This window comes from Eretmochelys imbricata, chromosome 2 (assembly GCF_965152235.1).
Source record: "Eretmochelys imbricata isolate rEreImb1 chromosome 2, rEreImb1.hap1, whole genome shotgun sequence".
Lineage (NCBI taxonomy): Eukaryota > Metazoa > Chordata > Testudines > Cheloniidae > Eretmochelys > Eretmochelys imbricata.
In genome coordinates, this window is record NC_135573.1 from 217,380,848 (window position 1) to 217,402,502 (window position 21,655).

General features: G+C 38.4%; 1 protein-coding gene across 1 annotated transcript in view; it reads right to left on the bottom strand.

The window, feature by feature from the left end:
• Positions 1-436: 436 nt before the first annotated feature.
• Positions 437-21,655, bottom strand: part of PHF14 (PHD finger protein 14) — a 295,920-nt gene continuing 274,701 nt past the window's right edge. The window contains exon 19 of the mRNA XM_077808040.1: positions 437-595. Coding sequence (XP_077664166.1) covers positions 521-595 — 75 coding nt within the window. The 3' untranslated portion in view covers positions 437-520. The remainder of the gene's footprint in view (positions 596-21,655) is intronic.

A 21,655-nucleotide genomic window follows, 5' to 3' on the forward strand; every position in this document is an offset into this window, starting at 1 on the left:
ATAGGAACATTCTTTTAGGAGATGCCTTGAAAACCATGCTTATCTTAATATTTAAGTTTTACTTCAGTGGCTTGTAAGAAGAAAAGTTTAGATACCAATTTAATTAGTCATGCATTTATCCAAATGCTTAAGTGTCAAATGCAAAGAACTATGCATCTATGCTCAGGGATACCTGAATGATTTTGAATTATTACTGCCCTTTCAGGATGTGCACTGCTTGGTACATTGAAAAAGTTTGACAAGTTTGAGTAGCAAATGTTATCAGTAAAGAGGATCACATTGCCCTTATGCATATATTTCTAAAAGCTTTTATATTTTTACAGGTATTCTGTACCAGTCTTGAAAACTCAACATTTTAATATAATCATAAATGTCGCCAAGAGCCACTTACACAATTCCTCAGTGCAGCATGAATTTTAATTTTCAATGACTTTATTGAGAATGTTTTGTAAATTTTACAATGAGAAACTTTAACTGCTGTTACACAACTTGCAAATATTTCAAACATGACAGCAATCTTTTATTTTTTTGAATTTTTCTGTTCCATGTTCAGGTCTTGGGATGGATTTTCTTCCTTAGCTTCATTTTCATCTTCCTATAAAACAAATAAAAAACCATTACTGGAGTTGCTGAAGAGACATTTCAGAGCCGTTCGTATGTTCAAAAGAAACAAACACATATAGAAACAAACCTGTCCATACCTTTCTTTGAGACTCTTTTACATGACTGATAAACCCTGATGTTACAATAAGTACATAATTTTAATGATTAGAAATGTGATCTTAATCAAAAGTTAAATAGAAATTTTTTACCTGCAGCATCAACTAATTTAGCTGCTTTGAGACTCATTACACAAAGAAAGAAACCTCTAAAACATAAAAGGTGAAATTTGATGATATTTAAACTTTTGTAGTGGATACTATTTCATACCTCCCCTTGGTTCTTGACTGGAGGTTTCCACGAAATTGATTTTAAAATGCAAGAACTTTCTTCACTGTCCTAGAAATTACTTTTGAATAGCATCTGCCATTGAAAAATGTTTCATTTTTTTTTAGAACAGATACGTTTACTTCACCATTTGATAAAAGACAATAAATTTAACTTCAGAGACACTTTATGTGCTGCAGCATCGTATTTTTGTCCCATCTAGCATATTTTCTTGACAGGTCTGCCAATTTTCCAATTACTTGTACCACCATATGTTATCTGAAGATCAGTCAGGTCTAAAATAGGAAACATGAGCATGTCAGGCAGCAGCATGCTTACAATATTCTACAACTTCAACTCCAGGAGTAGGGCTCATAATTCACTCTGAGCTCCTCTGGAGCATATTGAATAAATGAAGTGACATCATAATGCCTGCTTCCATAGGAATGAATAGTATCTTGTGTCCAATACGAAATGTTGACCTCCAAAGTATAAATTTTGGCATCTTAAAAAAATATTTCATGGGACATCTCAACAGAAACAGTCCTGCAAACACATTCACAGTACAGACTGTCCTATCTTCAAACTGTTTGCATTTTGTTTTACAAAACAAGAAATCTTACTCAGTCTCAATAAAAAAACAAACAAATAAACAAATTACACTGAAATGTGGGTGATATAAAGTGTTCTGGTTTACATGAAAACCCATTGCCAGGGATCAATGGTAGACAACCACTGCTACACAGAGGGAGGATTGTCTAATGGTTGGAATCCTAGCCTAGGTACAAGAGACCTAGGTTGTTTCCTGTTTTGCCGCAGGCTACCTGCGTGACCTTGGAAAAGTCACTGTCTCTCAGTACTTCAGTTCCCCATCTGTAAAATAGAAATAATAGCACTTTCCTAATTCACTGGTTTGTTGAGCATAAAAATATTAAATATTCTGAGGTGCTCAAATACTATGGTAATGGGGCCCATAATACAGATAAATAGAGTATCAATGGAAACTACCTAGCTAAGTAAATATGGCCACGCATTTCACTATACATAACATACATTTGCAGAGTTAGCTGTTCTATTTAGAAAGTACATAATACATTCTGTACATAAATCTCCCTCCCACACACACACACACCTTGAAAGAAACATTTTGATTTACATTGCTTACTAAGGACCAAATGCAAATACATTCACTTTCATGAGCTATTTTTGCCAAGTAATTTCCATCCTGGTGGGAATGGAGTCCATGGTGCCTCAATCTCAGAGAGATTGAGGTACCATGAGATTTTTCACACAACACACAGTCAACATATGGAACTCCTTCACAGAGCACGTTGTGAAGGCCAAGATTATAACAGGGTTAAAAAAAAGAACTAGATAAATTCATGGAGGAAAGGTCCATCAATGGCTATTAGCCAGGATGGGCAGGGATGGTGTCCCTAGCCTCTGTTTGCGAGAAGCTGCGAATTGGAGACAGGGGATGGATCACTTGATGATTACTTGTTCTATTCATTCCCTCTGGGGCACCTGGCATTGGCCACCGTTGGAAGACAGGATACTGGGCTAGATGGACCTTTAGTCTGACCCAGTATGGCCGTTCTTATGTTCTTAGAAGTCTCATATAGATATTGCTGAGAAGGGATGTGTACTGAGCTCAGAGGCACCTCATCAGCCCAGGCAAGTGAGGCGCAGCCTAATAAAGCAATTCCCAAAAGCTACCGAATACATTTTGCATATTCTTTTTTATGTAGTTGATAGATAGATACAAATTTAAGGACAAATTGTGATTTGATTAAAATGTCACAACTCATTCTCTCCAGCAGTGAAACGCAACACTAGAAAGTTTGGAGAACATAGTGCTGTGTGAGGATCAACTCTTGGTATAGCTAATAGTGCTCCAAGAAGCTGCCTCGTTACCATGGCAATTTACCAGGCCCAGGAGTCACTTTATAAGGGCATTGCTGTGTTAACTACCACTTGATGAGGCCATGGCAGAATTGTAGCAGCGAGGCCCAGGCTGCAGGGTTTTTTCTGCGGGATGGGGCGGGGGGAGGGACTGGGTAGGTTTTACCCAGTTTTTGTCTTCTGTGTCTGGGTGCCATTTAGGGTTGCCAGGTGCCCAGTTTTCAGGAACCTGGGTCCCAAACCAAGAGTCCAGTTACTGCAGAGCAGAGGGAGGTACTGGGTCATTAACCCATGCCAGCTCCTGCTCAGCCAGGATCACCTCCTACTTGCAAGCAGGCTCCTTTAGATGATTCAGGGAGTGACGGGGGATGGGCTAGAGAGGAGTAAGAGATGGGGGCTGGGCCTTGGGGGGGAATAGGCGGAGAAGGGGGCAGGGCCTCAAGGGAAGAGGTGGAGCATGGGCAGGGTCTTGGGGGTGACCAGCAATTAGAAAGGTGGCAACCTTAGGGATGGGGTCTGAGCCCTACACCTCCACCATTGCCCTGCCGGTGCTTGACCAATGTGGGCCATAAGCAGGAATATTTTTGGCTCCCCCACACCACACAAACTAATAATGAATAGGGGGCCCCCTTGAGCTGCTCATGGCCCTTGACAATTGCTTAGTTTGCTTATGCCTAGTGCTGGTTCTACCCCACAGGGCAGGCCCCATGTGTGTGCATGAGAAGCTGCCACCAAGCCCCATACCAGTTCGGACAGCAGTGGTGGCTCCCAGGTCTGCCTGCTGTTTCTTCGCTATAAATAAGGTAAGCTTTTAATAGCTACTACATTATATCTGCTGTGTGTGTGTGTGTATAAATAACTATTTTGTGATTTGTGCTTCAGTTGTCAAAAAACTCATGAGCTGCCACTGGCTGACCCTTGTGAGACGTCACATAATGGTTCAGATGAAGAAGACTGTTCGTGGATAGGATGTGTGCACCCTCCTGGTTCATTTGATTTAGTTCACTGGAGAAACACAGTGATCTGTTGTGGTGTTATGAGCAAATAACTGTTTTAGGGCTATCTTGACAACAGTTTCAATTATCTGGTAATGCTCCTCTTTGTTATTAATTATTTGATCTTGTGTGTGGGCTACTTTGCCACTACAGCCTCTGGAATCAGTAGCTTCTGGAGATGAATTACTATAGTTTGCTTGATTTGATGCAATTATGAAAGCAGTATCCCCTTCTGTTTTAAGCAGGGAATGGTGTGCCCAAGACACTTCCAAGGTTTAACCTCATGCTGAAGATAAAGGATAGCCTGGGACTAGAAACAAACGTGGAGAAGCCCATGGTCACATGATGACTATGAGTCTTGAGCTAACGTGTAAAATGTGTTGTCTGCATGAGTGCTGAAGACAATAAATCGTGGGGAATTAAAAAACAAAGTTTAGTAGAAGCTCTCTGAGTTCTTCTAGGCAGACAAGCAAGATGTTTCATTTCTGGGTGACTCATCTGTAGTGGAGCTGCAAGTTAGCATCACATATTTGTAAATTTTTAAAGAATTGTCCAAAGGTTCACCATTTTTCTAGTGCATGTGACTTTCACCCCCAAACAACCCGTCTCCCTTATTCTTTATCCTTTCCTGGCTGCCAGCACCCAACTCCCACTCTCCCCAACACTTACTCCTGCCCTGACATACCCTCTCCCAACTCTTCACCACACACTTCTCCTGTGATCCTACTTCCGAGCTCCTGCACATCTAACGAAGAAGCAGAGAGAGGCTTACAGGCAGGAACTACAGGGAAAGAAGAGGGTAACCTCACTTGACATTCTCTCTGAGACCCAAGGGAGGGATAGGTATCAGGGGATTTTTATTATCTCCAGGGGCAAACAAGAAATTGTGAAAATTTCACTTTGTGCAAGTACAAATGGTAAAGGTAAAAATGATATGAATTTTTAGTGAGTTTTTAGCATCACTGGAACAAATTAAGCTGCTTTGTACCAGCTCCCCTTTATTTCTCTACAAAGTGCTTTAACTTTAACCTAGAGGGACCACCTCTAGAAGGTAGTTAATTCCATATTCATTCAGTCCATGGCCTCTCTGCTGAGACTGACATGGGTGCTAATTAATGTCAACTGCGATAGCAATTTTTGTGATGTGCATTCCTATTAATTTGGAAGTTATATGTGATTGCCAGGTTACTTGGAATGGATCTGGACCAGCATTCCAGATATATTAACAATCCCCTGACCTGGCAGGTCCCACTATCCCTTCAGTTTGTTAACTGGCTATTACAGTAAAATTATAGTTTCCATACAATTTTTGAAAACACGATTTCTTGTACTTCAGGAAGATTTCTTATTATATACAGAGTATTTAACTGGTTGCGGTTTCTAAAGTCATTCACAATATTTGAATTTTCAGCTAAGTGGACTATTTAGCCTAATTATCAAGGAGTGATGCTGAATAGACTGAAGATTAAACATGTTTAATGTATTTGCTTTACTAATTACCACCTACAGTTATACAGCTTCTCATCATTAAGGAACCCACACTATATGGAGTGCATATACAGGGTTCACTCACCAACAATTGGAACACACCAACTGTTCTACACTAGCAAGACTGAGTTTTCTCATGAGAGACAGTGAAGAGGCATTTTTGCAGGGCAAATCTTAGGTGGGAACAATAATTACCCAATAGAAAGTCTTTTATTTTTAAGGTTTCAGAGTAGCAGCCATGTTAGTCTGTATTCGCAAAAAGAAAAGGAGTACTTGTGGCACCTTAGAGACTAACCAATTTATTTGAGCATAAGCTTTCATGAGCTACAGCTCATTCAAAACCAGTCCAGGTTGGCAGACAACGTTCATACCATTGGTGGCTATTTAGTGGCTTCTGGTAAATGGTCACATGCTAGTTTCCAATGGACAGATGCTCTGCCATCACAAAATTTATTCTCATAACTAGCATTAGTGATTCACATTTCTACTATTTTCCTTTTGCTTATTTTAACCATCCTGCTTATAGCCTAGTATATTCTAATAGATTTTTAAACTGTACAGGCTTTAGAAAAGCTTGAGATGGAATATTCTCATATTAGGGTTCATATATAAAAAGATTGACGTAATTGTTATTAATAGATGACAAAGATCAAATTCACCCTAGTTTCTACCGTTTTCACCTACTGATAACAACAGGTCCAAATTCTGAAAAAGCCCATGTGAACAAATGTCTTGCAATAGTCTCCTAAAATATCCTTTAACGCAGGCTCTGGTGGCTTGTAAGAGAGAACTAGTTCTAGAGCTAATGCTCTGTTCCAAGATTGTAATCCCACCCACACCTAGGAGTTCCACTTCAGGGACAGACAGTAACTTCTCTCTGGCTCATTTCAATTGCTAAAATGACATCTCAGATGGCAAGGTCTCCCAGGTCATTCCAGGCTTTATAGTGTGGTTCATATGGTAACCAACATCCTGAATTGCAGTAATAAATGAAATTGGGAGCCAATACAGAGCACACAATGAGTTTAATGGTAATTTAAGTTAACAGCACCTAAATATATGAAGCATATTTACATTTAACAGCCCTAGAATTACTTTCACATTGAAATAAATTAAGATTTCTTGTCTGTAATTGCTGTTCTTTTATGGTTGTGATAATAACAGATCAAACTCCTCCGTCTACACACAGTAACTGGGATCTGATGGCTCAGATGGATAAACTGGGTCCAAGAAGTTAAAAATAGGGGCCTAAAATCCATATTTTAAAAGCTGAGAAAGGGAGAGGAGGAGGTATGGCCATGCAAATTGGGGGCATAGGCAGCATGTCATACCCACAACTATCCTTAGACTAAAGAAAAGTGACAGGAAAAATGGGTCAGATAGAGTTGGTGAGAAATTGAATTACAACCACTATCCTTGGAGAATTATAGGTACCAGTATGTTATTTTCACTTCTACAAAGCTGCTAATTATGACAGAAACACCGCCAAGAAAATAAAAAGCTTAAAGGGTTTCTTCTTTACTGAACACATGTGAGCATGTATAAAAATAAAAGCAAAATGAACTCTCATAAATTCATGTCACCTCGAGCCCATTTACAGGGAAGGGTGAGAGTAAGAAAAAGCTGCAATTCATATATAAGAAAGAACACCACACAGAGTTTTGAGTGTTCCTTTTTTTATCCCTTTCACTCAAAAACATGTCACTTTCTTGATGGTCCCATTAGCTGGCTATCTGAAGTCTTGAAGAAAAAAAATGAATCAGACAGTTACTAACTTCACAGGAAATTAGAGACAATTCTATATATAGAACATATACAGCATCCGTCTATTCAGTGTGCTATGAGACACAATGTTATAGATTTGTGCTCTAAAGCATACCTATAATTTGCCCTTCTGTATATGTAATATGTAAGAAAAAATATGAAAACTCTAAACCTACAGTTTCATGACAAAGAATAGTAAGGAATGTGTTGTTATGTATCAAGAAGGAGAGACAGACATCTAAATACCCTACCTGTTTCTACTACACAGAAATATCTAATAGGATAATTTGTGATGCACAAAATTTAAGATAGATTAAAAGCCCAACAGGTAGCTACTAGTATAATATTATGGACATCCCAACAAGGGGGAAAGTAACATCTGACCTGCAATACAGTAGTACAACAAAGAATGTCTAAAAGCTTAATTGTGGAAAGGCATATTCTAGAACTTGACTGTGGAAGAACTACCATGATTTGTGGATTAAGGTACTATTCAGCATTGGTAAGGGTGTCAGGGTGGCCACTACAATTAGACTCCAAAGATATCAAAAATATAGAGTACTTCCAACTTTAACAACCAAAAAGTATTGAAAATTGACTAGTTAGTGGCTAGAAACCTAACAGAAAAAGAGTACTTACTCTATTCAAGAGCAAGGAAAATAATCCTGGTATATTCTCCAAAAGAATGAAAGATGTTACACAGAGAAAACGCATAAATAGAAGAACTGCGGAGCTGTTCATCCTGACAGTTCATCTGACCTGGATCTTATGGAGGTCATAAGCACACCAAAGGAGCATTGTGAAGCTTGATCAAAATATGCCCTTTCTGATTAACATGCTAATACAGGCAGTACAGGGTAACTCACCACTGGAATAGGGATGGAATAGGCCATCTCAGCAGAAACAAAGCAGCTTTACACATTGGTGTACACTGAAGACAATCAGTGAAGGGACTTGATGCAGATGAGGTCCTTGGGAACCTATCTTTGCTATCCCTGTTGCAAGACGCTGCTGCACTGAGTGTCAAGAGGCACTAAAGCCTACAATTGGGAATGGCCTTGAGTTTTAAGTTTGTCAAAGCAACAACTTCTGAGTGACCTCTGAAACTCATTACAAGGTATTGATAAGTGCCCAGCTCAAGACATGATGGTCCCCTAATTAAGACAGTGCTGACGCATGCAACCCTTTCCCAGCTTGCACCTAACACTACCTACTTCTATAATTTTGACACAACTGTTCATTTAAATAACTATGGCTACTCACTAACATTAGCCCTATAGAAGTATCTACATATCCTGTCTGCATAAGCCACATTGACTGGTACTTAAAATCTTTTGTTTCCCTTTCCCCTTAACTTTTTTTGTTTTTACTGGAGCACTTAAGGTTCAGTAGTAGTTCTTTTCAGAGCAAAGTGACTATCTGAGAACATTCCTTTACTAAGATCTGAGCTATAATATTTATGTCATTAAAGTCTGAGGTAGAAGCCAGATATTTTATCAGTTACATCACACAGACTCTGTTAATCAAAACATCACTGAGATGAAGGTAAAATCTATCTTTAAACATTTTCAAGGTTCTTCCCACATACCTCATCAGGAAGGGATTTCAGAAGCTGCTGTGGTTTTTCTTTTTGTGTTAAATTCCTATTTATTTTCAGCATAAAAGGCCAAATTTGGAGAAAAGTGGCTACAGATTCAGAGATAAATTAGTCTAACTAGTAAGCCAGCAAAGACAGAGAGAGACCATCATGTGCTGAAGTGCATAAGCTATTTTTCTTCCAAAACCTGTAATCTTCTCAAAAAGTATAACTGACAAATCTTATAAAGAAGGGTAGTACAGGAATATGGAATATTACTAGAACAGTTCTTTACCAGTAGATATTAGAAGCAAATATAAATTTCTTATGATAGATGGCAGGTTTGTCACTGCAGCTATACAATGATAAGGCAGCTGTTTGTTTCCCAAGGAAAGGAGACCCTTGCTACATGGATCATTTTCACAGTGACAGCCTCGACAAGTTTGACATTTGCTTCATGAAGTATTCTGAAGCAGCCATCAAGAAAATGCACCCGCTGGGATCACTGGAAAGCTGACAGTCTTACCTTTTAATGTATATCTCCATTAATTCTTACTGTCAAACCCCACCAATTTCCTACAACAAAATCTTTGCAGATCTGATATAATGGAAGCTATGAATGAACTAACCATTTTAATGTAAGCAAACATGACATCAATTAACTGGTTGCAGTTCCCTGACTTCATTTTGTTCAGTAAAAAGAGCAAAGCTAAAGGGATGATGAATATTGTTTCCAAAGGAGTACCTAAATTATGTAGTAAATAGCATCGTACTCTAGGTGGCAATGCAAGACCAAGAGAATTATTTTTCTAACAAAGAGCTTATTTAAGATTTACAAGCAGCTGCATGTTTATGTCAAAACAAACCCCTTTAACTTATAATGGTACAAGAACTTTAAGTATTTAAAATAGTTTGTCAGTGTTCCGTATTTTCCATCTATTTGCTTCTAATTTTGATTAAAGGGATAAATGTGCCATTGCAAGATTCCTTACAGCCAAATTTCACTTAATGCTCACTATAGCACTAGGATTTTATGCCAGCTTTCAAACCCTCCATCTGTTTCTCCCTCTTGGTACGAGGCAGCCATTCCATTCAGTGGCCCCTTTGGCTGACTGCCACTGCAGTTGGTATTTTCAGCTGGGTAGGTGGTGCTTGGAACCAAACAGTTGTCTTACAAGTTCAGCTGATTCTAATTTGTAGAAAGTATTAAGAAAATGTTTGTTCTTTAGCCATCTGAATCTGCCTTAACTTTTGAAAGCATTAGATTTACATAGTTTAAACCTTATGAACAAACGCTTATATAGTGTTATGGATCTAAAAGACAACTATTAATTAAATGCAAAATGACTTAAGAAGCATTGCCCTGTCTGTGTACAAAGGTATTCTCCATTAATTTTCTCTTAAGTCTTGGAGTGTGTACTTGTTTTAACTTCCAAGCAAGAATTTGGCATTATTATGAGTATACTTGCAAAAAGCCATCTCCTAACCATTCAGTTTCACACTCACATATGCAGCTATACAGTCAATAAATAATATTTTTATATTAATGTGATCTTAGTAGATTTTTTATGAAGTAGAAAAGCATGATCAAAGGATCTTCAGTTTCTATATTACCTGAATGTTACATTGCTAAATAAAGAATAACCATCCATAGACTAATAATGCATGTGTTACAACTATTTCTAAAAAGTACAGTACTTTCAATCCTTTATTTATTCCAATTAAATTCTCTTCATTTAAATTGTACATTTGCTACAGCAGAGTGAATCTTCAACCTTTGTGTGCTTATATTCTTGACGCTAAGAGCAAGTGCAGCTATCTGGTGTACTTATAATAGGTGTACAAGGACAGAAAGCTGCTAAATCCCCACACTGAAGAGCTAATATTTTATTTTAACCTATTCCATTTTTTAAAAAGTCCCATTTAAATAAAATCCTTAAGAACTTATTTTCAACTGTTTTTAACTACTTTCCTAAATAAGCCTGAGTATACAGTCTTTTAGCAAGAGGTCTCAACACTATTTTAATTCTCTTCAAAATACTTAATGACATTAAAAAGCAAAGCATATGCAGATACATAATATAAAATACTTCCTCAAACTATAGTCAAGAATTTTATAGACTTAAGACACACAAAGGAAATCACCTTAAATACCACTGAAGTGCATGTTTTAAACTGCAAGAGAAATTTAACATAATACCTCTGCATAATACATTTATCTCAATAACTGAAAAAATATTGACCATAATGAAAATGTTTTAGGTAAAATGAGTGCACTGCATGCTTCTGACCAAAATTAATTAGAGTTTTAATGTTTTACAATTCCACCATAATTCTTTAAATGGTGCATTTATTTCATAGTAATAAAAACTCGGTTCATTAAGTAAAGTTCAAAATCCGTGTTATGCGCTACATTTAACAACCTTTGCCCCTTTTCTTCTGTATTTCTTGATTCAGTTTTCCAATGCATTGAATAAGCAATCGAGGAACACAATTAAATTTCATGACTCTGCATATCTGGGATTCTTATTTCATTTAATACAAAGGGCAATTAATCTACCATTATACACTGAATTCTAATGTTAGTGGGCCATGATAAATACTGAAATGAACATACAGGAAATGCTTAATTAAATTACTGTAAAAAGCAGAATCAAAGTTTTCCTTGTGACAGGAGAAAATGCATATTTAATTAGAAAAATATCTAAAGATGGATTATGAATTTAAAGTAATTTGAGAACTCTTAGCAAACCCAGCTGAAATGTGTGCAGTACATGTGGCAGCTAACAATATATGAACTAGTGAAGAGAGATTTTCTCCCATTTTCCCCCTCATCTCTTACTCTAAAATATGGTATCCTTCTATGTAGTGAATACCGCAACATGGTGATGTCAGAAAACTACACAATAAAAGTCTTTGTATCTTTTGGAATGTATGTATTTTTAAATCAACCTGTTAATGAAGAATGAGAGAAGGGGCACAAACCTGTGGTGTTAGAGAGAGTGGAAAAGATATAGGAACATTCAAAGTCTGTACTACAGAGAAGGATAAGAAGAGGAAGACAAGGCAGACTGAAGGAACAGATTTTTCTTTTTTTTAAGCATGTATTACATGCAACTCCTGCCCACATAAATAATGGCTGTGCCATTCTCTCGTTATGACATGAACAAACCAATCTAGCTTTACTCTTGTGGTTTATGATGTTATCAGAAACGCGAGCGGAATTACAGATTTATTATATATTGTACCGATCTGAGTATTTTATGTCTTCTTATTACTGGAAGCATTAATACTCCTTTAGCTAAAAGTTACACTTACAAATCAGTTGTGAGAGGATAGGACAAATTCTGGCTGCCCAGTGCAAAAAAATCCCTAGATGTTTTTTCACCCCTGCTCTACTTCCCTCATCATAACCCATGTGGAAGCCACCTTGTACTCCTTCTGCAACATGCGCTGCAAGGGTCAAATTTGAAGTCAATGAGAGTTGTTTCACTAATTTCAGTGTGCAATGGATCAGGTCCCAAAGAAGTATTCTAGGGCATGGACTAGCCCACATCTTTATGTATGTATATCCCTAATCTAGCAATGAAAACTATGAAAACCTTCCATGTCCCATGGTTTTAATATGGGGGTGGAGGAGGGAACATTGGCAATCAGAATGTGGATGTACTTTTGCAGCATCCGAGAGCCTCCAGGGAGTCAGAATTTGGACTTTCATATGTAGACTTAAAAACTACAAATACCTTATATTTAGGAAGAAACCTCCTCTTATCTATTTGAATTCAAGGGTCTACCTACAAAATTTCATTACATCAAATACATGTGAATATGATATGTCAAATACACTACTTTATATTTAAATGTATATAATACACTATTACAAATAGTTTACATTTAATTTATCTTTTATTATAACGGTCTTTGAGGCAAGGAGCATGTCCACCTCTGTGTTAATGAGGGGCTATCATCCTGCTCTTATTGGGGTCTCTGGATATAATATAAATATTAGACAGACACCTGTTCATTATTATTGATCATCAGATCTTACAAGAGAAAGACAGGTTTCAGAGTAGCAGCCATGTTAGTCTGTATTCGCAAAAAGAAAAGGAGTACTTATGGCACCTTAGAGACTAACCAATTTATCTGGGAATAAGCTTTCGAGACAGAACCTTAATTTCAATGGGACTATTCATACATTCCAATTAAGCATGTATGTGCGTTCTGAGATGAGATCTTAATAGTTTTTTTTAAAAAAAGGTTCACATTCAAGTTTAAGGTAACATTAGGGGTCTTGCTTGAATCCCTGAGTAAGCCTGGAAAATCCATGTTCTAGTTAAAATTCCACTTGTGTTTCTGTGTCCTTAAAAGTCCCATGAATGCTTTTTTCTTATTGTTTGATTCACAGGATGACTATCTTACATTTAGGACTCTGTCTTGATCTATGTAGTTTAGTTTTGCTATGTGTTAAAAATCAGCTGCATGTCTGACTAGAAGCTGATTTTAGAAGGTATGTGGAAATACTCAATTATGTAACAAATTTTAAAAAACAAGCCCTTTAGTACAGTTACTGCTGAAATTAATGAGCAGAGTAGATTAGAGTTTCTACTTCTTATCCAGTGTATACAACACAAGCTTAAATATCTACTGAGGCACAAAATCACATTACATTCATATGAATTAAAAGTTATGTGCTATAATATTTTACTTATTCCTATAGTGCTTTGATAGACTTTATTTCAAAGCTGTAAGCAAATATACAGCCCTAGGTAAAATGATCAGATTTGTTTGCTGTTAGATATCCTTCTTGCTTTCACAGATTTATTAATTAAAATGAAAAGAAATATGGGGTTCAATCAACGAGCACTGTTTACTTACAGGTTCAGAGTAGCAGCCGTGTTAGTCTGTATTCGCAAAAAGAAAAGGAGTACTTGTGGTACCTTAGAGACTAACAAATTTATTTGAGCATAAGCTTTCGTGAGCTACAGCTACTGCATGCATCCGATGAAGTGAGCTGTAGCTCACAAAAGTTCATGCCCAAATAAATTGGTTAGTCTCTAAGGTGCCACAAGTACTCCTTTTCTTTTTACTGTTTACTTAGTTTGCTGAACTAGCCCTAAGTAAACAAAGGTTAGACAAACATGTTGCCTAAATAAAGATTAGACATGTATGTTAATATATATGTCCTACAGGATTATAGTAAACTGGAAGTAATTTATACACATGAAATAAGGACATTAACACTAAGTTAGGGCCACATCCTTTTCTCTGCTTCCATGAATGCAAGGAAGCCAAAAGAGCTGAAATCTGCAGTATGCTCCCATCTTCCCCGGGACATCAAAGAAGCTTCTCCACTGAAGGTGTAGAGGGTCCAGGCTCTGTGGGTTCTTTGGCAGGATTAGGATGAGCAGCAGGTCTGTACATCCAGTTGGGAGATAATTCTGCTACAATCAGCATTAACTCTTGTAGCCTCTCCTCAGTGGTTGCCCCTGTGCCTCTGAGGGGAAGGGAGTCAGGGAACGGAACTGCTGCCAGAGAGCGGCAAGGCTAATGGGGCACTTACAGAAAGGTACAGGGACTTCACAGCTACCTTCATTTCTGCATGAATCATAGAATCATAGAATATCAGGGTTGGAAGGGACCTCAGGAGGTCATCTAGTCCAACCCCCTGCTCAAAGCAGGACCAAGCCCCAACTAAATCATCCCAGCCAGGGCTTTGTCAAGCCTGACCTTAAAAACTTCTAAGGAAGGAGATTCCACCACCTCCCTAGGTAACGCTTTCCAGTGTTTCACCACCCTCCTAGTGCAAAAGTTTTTCCTAATATCCAACCTAAACCTCCCCCACTGCAACTGGAGACCATTACTTCTTGTCCTGTCCTCTTCTACCACTGAGAATAGTCTAGAACCATCCTCTCTGGAACCACCTCTCAGGTAGTTGAAAGCAGCTATCAAATCCCCCCTCATTCTTCTCTTCTGCAGACTAAACAATCCCAGTTCCCTCAGCCTCTCCTCATAAGTCATGTGTTCCAGACCCCTAATCATTTTTGTTGCCCTTCGCTGGACTCTTTCCAATTTATCCACATCCTTCTTGTAGTGTGGGGCCCAAAACTGGACACAGTATTCCAGATGAGGCCTCACCAATGCCAAATAGAGGGGAATGATCACGTCCCTCGATCTGCTGGCTATGCCCCTACTTATACATCCCAAAATGCCATTGGCCTTCTTGGCAACAAGGGCACATTGTTGACTCATATCCAGCTTCTCGTCCACTATAACCCCTAGGTCCTTTTCTGCAGAACTGCTGCCGAGCCATTTGGTCCCTAGTCTGTAGCGGTGCATGGGATTCTTCCATCCTAAGTGCAGGACTCTGCACTTGTTCTTGTTGAACCTCATCAGATTTCTTTTGGCCCAATCCTCTAATTTGTCTAGGTCCCCCTATATCCTATCCCTACCCTCCAGCGTATCTACCTCTCCTCCCAATTTAGTGTCATCTGCAAACTTGCTGAGGGTGCAATTCACACCATCCTTCAGATCATTAATGAAGATATTGAACAAAACTAGCCCGACAACCGACCCTTGGGGCACCCCACTTGATACCGGCTGCCAACTAGACATGGAGCCATTGATCACTACCCGTTGAGCCCGACAATCTAGCCAGCTTTCTATCCACCTTATAGTCCATTCATCCAGCCCATACTTTTTTAACTTGCTGGCAAGAATACTGTGGGAGACCGTGTCAAAAGCTTTGCTAAAGTCAAGGAACAACACGTCCACTGCTTTCCCCTCATCCACAGAGCCAGTTATCTCGTCATAGAAGGCAATTAGATTTGTCAGGCATGACTTGCCCGTGGTGAATCCATGCTGACTCTTCCTGATCACTTTCCTCTTCTCTAAGTGCTTCAGAATTGATTCCTCGAGGACCTGCTCCATGATTTTTCCAGGGACTGAGGTGAAGCTGACTGGCCTGTAGTTCCCAGGATCCTCCTTTTCTCCCTTTTTGAAGATGGGCACTACATTAGCCTTTTTCTAGTCGTCCGGGACTTCCCCTGATCGCCATGAGTTTTCAAAGATAATGGCCAGTGGCTCTGCAATCACATCCGCCAACTCCTTTAGCACTCTCGGATGCAGTGCATCCGGCCCCATGGACTTGTGCTCGTCGAGCTTTTCTAAATAGGCCCGAACCACTTCTTTCTCCCCAGATCCATGGATCCATCTATTGCCTTAGGGGACGAAATTCCTGATTCTCAGGAGTGCAAACCCTTCACCCACCAATGAATGAGTAGTATGAACGTCTGTGTTGAAATTTATAGTTTCCTATGCACATTTTTTCCATGTAGTGGTAATGCCTTAATTCTTATCCAGATATTTCTGTTAAAAATATTCCTTTGTGTGAGGAAAAAAACTATGACACTATCCTAGCATACATTTTAAATGAGACATTTCTACTATTGTCCAACTTAACAAAATATTGTAGCCTTTGAACTTTTTGTCCCCATAATCTATTTCTAAAACTGAAGTAAATCTATAATCCCCGCCCCCTTAGTCTTCATTCAATCTTCCCCTCCAGAGGAATCTTTCATACAATTTCCTCCAAAGCTGTCCACAAATTTCCTTAAAGAGTATTATGGCAATCAATCACCAAGACTTTTCCCACATCCAATTAACATGGACCTATTAAGTTTGTTGGACACAATGGATCAGGAATACAACAATTCAGCTGTGGGGATGGAAATACGGAGTAAATTTTTGACAGTGAGGGTAATTAACCATTATAACAATTTACCAAAGGTTATGGCGGATTCTTCACCACTAGCAATGTTTTTCTAACAGATATGCCCTAGGAATTATTTAGGGGAAGTTCTGTGGCCTGTGTTGTACAGGAAATCAGACAAGATGATCACAATAGTCCCTTCTGGTCCTGGAATCTATGAATCTATAAGCAGAGTAGGGAGGCTATGGATTTGGGAGTTGGTGTTGAGTTGTTTAAGAGGTAAGGGTTGCGGTTTCCTCCCCCATCATAGGGGTGCTGAGAGCCACTGAACCAAACTGTAAACCCTGTATATGATGGAAACCACTTCAAGGCAGGGGGTGGGGAGCACCCCTAATTCTAGCACCTATGCCCCCCATGTTAATATGGTTTTGGTTTTTTTTTTTAATTCTATTACTTTACTTGAAAGTAATGCCTATAGCCCTGGTGTTTGCGGGGTCAGGGCCCATATGAGTAGTAAATAAATAGAGAAGTTTGAGTCAACTATTAAATTTAATGTACCAAAGCTTAACTATTAATCGACTCAAACATTTAACAACTAAAGCAATATGTATTCAAATATAATAAATTCACTTCAATCTCCCTTCCAGTCCTCTGTGTTCTGATATCTAGTATTTTTGTGTGTCACCATTCTATTCCTTGGGTAGGTTTGGGGAGCGAATATATTTGTGAGAATAGCAATTACACGTAACTAAGTCTTACTGTAGTTCTATGCTTTGTTTAAAACACTGACAAATCTTCAATGCATACATTGTTTAAGCTTTGTACTATTACTTTCTGCACCACAAAAAGAATAAAGAATAAAATATCTTTAATATTAATGAATAATGAATACATTTTTATATTATACCAAAATAAATGTGTGCCTACTGCAAACAATATAACACCCATTCATTTAAGCACTATTATAGGTAAAATTTACTCTGGGGGAAATTTGTATGAGTAATATATACCTCAAAAAATTCACTACTAACCTTCACACAAAAAAATCTGTCAGTCAACATTTTCTAGTTAATCTGGAAGAAGACAAGTCACCTGTCAAAATGTCAAATCAAATCCAAAGGCAGACCTTGCCCTAGTCTAGACATCTGTGATGAAGAGGGCTCCTAACCTATATTTCTATGCACCTCTCTCTGATAAATCTAGAGACTGTTGTTCCACTATACTGGATCAAAGGTGTCTAGCAGTTTGAGATCAGCACACACATGCAAAACCTTGTTAAAAGATTTAGGGGAAAAAACACTTAGATGTGATTCAATTACTGTAAGGCAACAATGAAAAAAATGATACCTAAAACTAGGCACAATTTGACTATAACTAATTAGAGTTCTGCTTTTTTATGGCAGTACAGCCCATTACATAGCCCATATTACAAATCACTATTTATCATCATTAGGGAAAACTCTTCATGCAACTTGATCATTTCCATTCCTCCAAAATCTATTCACTCAGAAGATTTTTTTGCCTTACATATTGCAATATCTCAATGCCACTACTCTTCAGAATGTATTACGGGCAACATCATGCAAACACTTACACATATAACTTTAGAAACGTAAGTGGTCCAACTGTACTCAAATGAGATCAGCACAAAGTTGTCCAATTTAACTCTGGTACTACTGACTTGAGAAAAGTTGTTCATATGAGCATCTGCAGGATTGGTTCCTAACTGAGCTCAATATTTATCTTGAAGAGATGCATGGTCATGGATGTGGTTTAATCCTGTGGGTACTTAACAGAACTATGTTTTATAAGATCTTTCATATAAGTGAGCATTATTTTAGAGAGTTATTTTTGCCTGACTAGATTTTGTTTCACATCATCTCTCATTTTCCTCAATGTTTCCCTACAATGTTAAACTTGCTAAATTAATATATTTTTATTATAAATACTATAGCATACCTGAACATGATGCCCACATAATCAATTTACTTAATCATCTATTTTTTTGTCATTGGCTTTTCTCATTTTGCATATATATGAGCTCAGGGAACCTGATATGAAGATTCCAAAAACGAGGGGGCATTTCTTTTTTTTCTTTTGGTTATTCCCTTCTATACCTGACAGTTTAAGTGAATTTACATCCATCTCCTTTCCTGCTTAAGCTCACAAAATACAAAATTGAGCTGAAAGATCTATAATCCTATGGGAAAAAAAGATTTGCATTTTTCTGGGGCAAACAGTCTCTGTAATTGATTCGCTGTACTTTTGTTACTTGCATCTGATGGAACCTGTGTTAACTGTATTTCTCTCTCACATATTCATATCTCCATCAGTATAATAAAATAAGAAATGCATAAGCATTTTACTTGCTACTGTAGCTTTTCCATTTGTTTTATACCATATTTAAATTTAGCAACAAACATATAATGATAGTGGTTGCTTAAAAGTAAAATAATAATTTAAAACATCTGATTATGATGAAAAGCAGCAAATACTGCATGTTAATATATATTGTTTCAAGCTGAATTTTAGTCTCTCTACAATGAACTGCTAATTTCCATAGCCCTGTGGTGCTCTCTTCACACACTTAACTGACACATCCATAGTGACACATTAATCATTGTGACTACAGCTGGGCTAAGCTATTTTCAATTCACATAATTTCAAGAAAATAAAACATGTGGGATGATATTTCTAAGAAAGGGAAAAACTGTGAAGTTTGTAGGCTATTCTCTCTCCAATTCCCTCAACTGACAGAAAAACTAGGCAAGACCTGAGCCGCGGAAGGTCTCTAGTCCCCTCCAAGACCTATACGTCCCCTTTTGTAAATTTCCAGCACCGTGATGAGGTGTAACTCCCACCAGCCACCGGCCTTGAATGAAGCCACAGCAACCTGTTAAAATAACATAATGGGTTCCAAAGCAACCCAAATAGAGTGAAATATTTTCCAAATTTCTGTGCTGAGGTTTCATGGAGTAGGTTCTGGCCCTTTTCATGACCATGTAATGCATAAATATATACCTTTACCATTTAATTATCGATCAGTGCCTCAATTGAGAATGGATTATTATGAAAACTTTGGGGGAGATGTACAGCATCTGGAGTCAATATTGATTTATATCGATTGCCATAAGGCCTAAGCCAGGGGACAGGACTCCATTGCATCAGGCATTGTGCAAACACATCGTAAAAGATAGGCTTGTCCTGAAAAGATTACAATCTAATCAGAAAAAAAAGACACTCTGAGAGGGGGTGGGATGGGGAAGAGAGAAATAACATAAAAGCAAAGTGATGAGGGTAATGATGGACACGCATCTTGTTAACAGCTTTTTTTCGTGGACCCAGACAGGTGATATATGATGGGTTGGAAACGGAATATCATCAAAATAAGTAAAACATTTTTACATATACACGTTAGATACCTCTTTAGAGATACACTCTAAATCCTGACCATACCTGACAGCCCTTCCACCTATCCATTATCAGTTGGTCAAGTCACTGCAGAGCTGGTTGCAGAGAAGGGATGTCAAGGAGGAAAGGACAGTGGCTTTATGGATCAGATCAAGGAGGACATTCCATGCATAAAGGACAGCATGGAGGAGAGCACAGAAACTTAAGTGTGAGAAGCTGGCAAATGGACAGATGAGGCTGGCACTGTTAGCTGAGTTTTGGAGAGGTGAAACAATAATGATTTGTAATCTAAAAAAGTGCCAGTAGCCCATAGTGGGCTAAAACAAATAACTGAAATAACTGTGTGTAGAAATGGGTGTGGTCTGAGCACAGAATTTGGATCAGGAACTTCTGAGTTCTGATCTCAGCTCTGATATTGGCCTGCTACTGATCATCTTTTTGGCTTTGGAAAAGCCAAACTCACTGTTTCAGTTACCCTATTTGTTAAGAATAGATAATAATGCTTACCTACTCTCGTAAAGAGCTTCATGGATGAAAAGCTTCATATAAGTATTGTTATATTCAGAAAGTATACAAAGCTTTAAAAGCATTAACTTTCAGTGCAGAGAATCACCTGTTCCACCTCAGCCCAGCAAAAGAATAGATAAAATGAATGCACTTATTGCAAGAAATTGTACAGCTCTAAACTTTGAAGCATCAATCTTTCCCCCCCAAAATAAACATTTGAAAACAGGTGTTTTATGGTACATGATATAATAAAATATACCACAAGCTATAAAATATGCAAAGGAGCGATTTCTAGTTGAAAGAAGCCTGATTCCCATTTAGTAGCTCCTTTAGCTAGACAACTGCTCCATGAGCAATTAGAAGGCAACGTATCGGCAGAAGTAATCTGACTTAGAATGGCAAAGAGCAGTTACTTACCTTGCACAGAAACTGTAATTCTTCAAGACATGCGGCCCCTATCTGTATCCCACTCGAGGCGCGCTTGCACTTCATAGGTATGAGACCAGAGGACTGTTCATTAGCAGTGTCTGTTGGTCTGCGCCTATGCCCTTCTCGTCTTCATACTCAAACCAAGGACAGAAGGGGCGGTACAGATCACCCACCCATCCAGTTACTTCTCTATAGTGAATAACCTTCAGGCTACAGATCCAAAGAAAAGAGGAAGGAGAGCAGGTAGTGGACTACAGATAGGGACTACACATCTCAAAGAACTCCAGTAATTGTACAAGGTAAGGTTAAACTCCAAGGCCCATGGGTTCTCTGTGTGTTAGGAGAAAGTCCTGGAATCTCTTCACTGGTAGCCTTTCAGAAGAAATTTGGCACTAAATCTGATAAAATGACTTCATGCTTGGTCCCATTTAACCCAATTTCCACCTTAATATACACCAAAATGTAAAGAGAAAGATACTGAAAAAGGATGAATAGAAATGGATTATGTTAGAAATCCCATCCAGGAAGTAATTCATTCAGTGCCACTGCGCTTGGTCCAGAACCACCAGTGACAATAGGGGGATTTATCACCCATTAAAAATCACATCATCTCTCTCTCCACTCTTCCAGCTCTGCATGCAGCTTGTGTGTGCTTCTTAAGAAAATATGCTGCTGCTTTCTGAAGAAATGCTCAGCACTGCATCTCATGCCTTGTACCTTGTTCTTCTTGACACACTGAGAGTTGCTCTAGTTATAGGGTTTGGTAAAGGCCATTGCTCCAGGTTGGAGCCATGCCTTGCAACCCTCTGGAACAAGGCAGCGGACAGAAATCTGGAGCATGCCAAGCCATCTGTGGTTTAATGTAATGAGCTACCATTATATGGTACCATTCATATCATTTTCACCCAGGATCCCCAGAAAGCACAGACAAGTTTTCCCACAATAAAA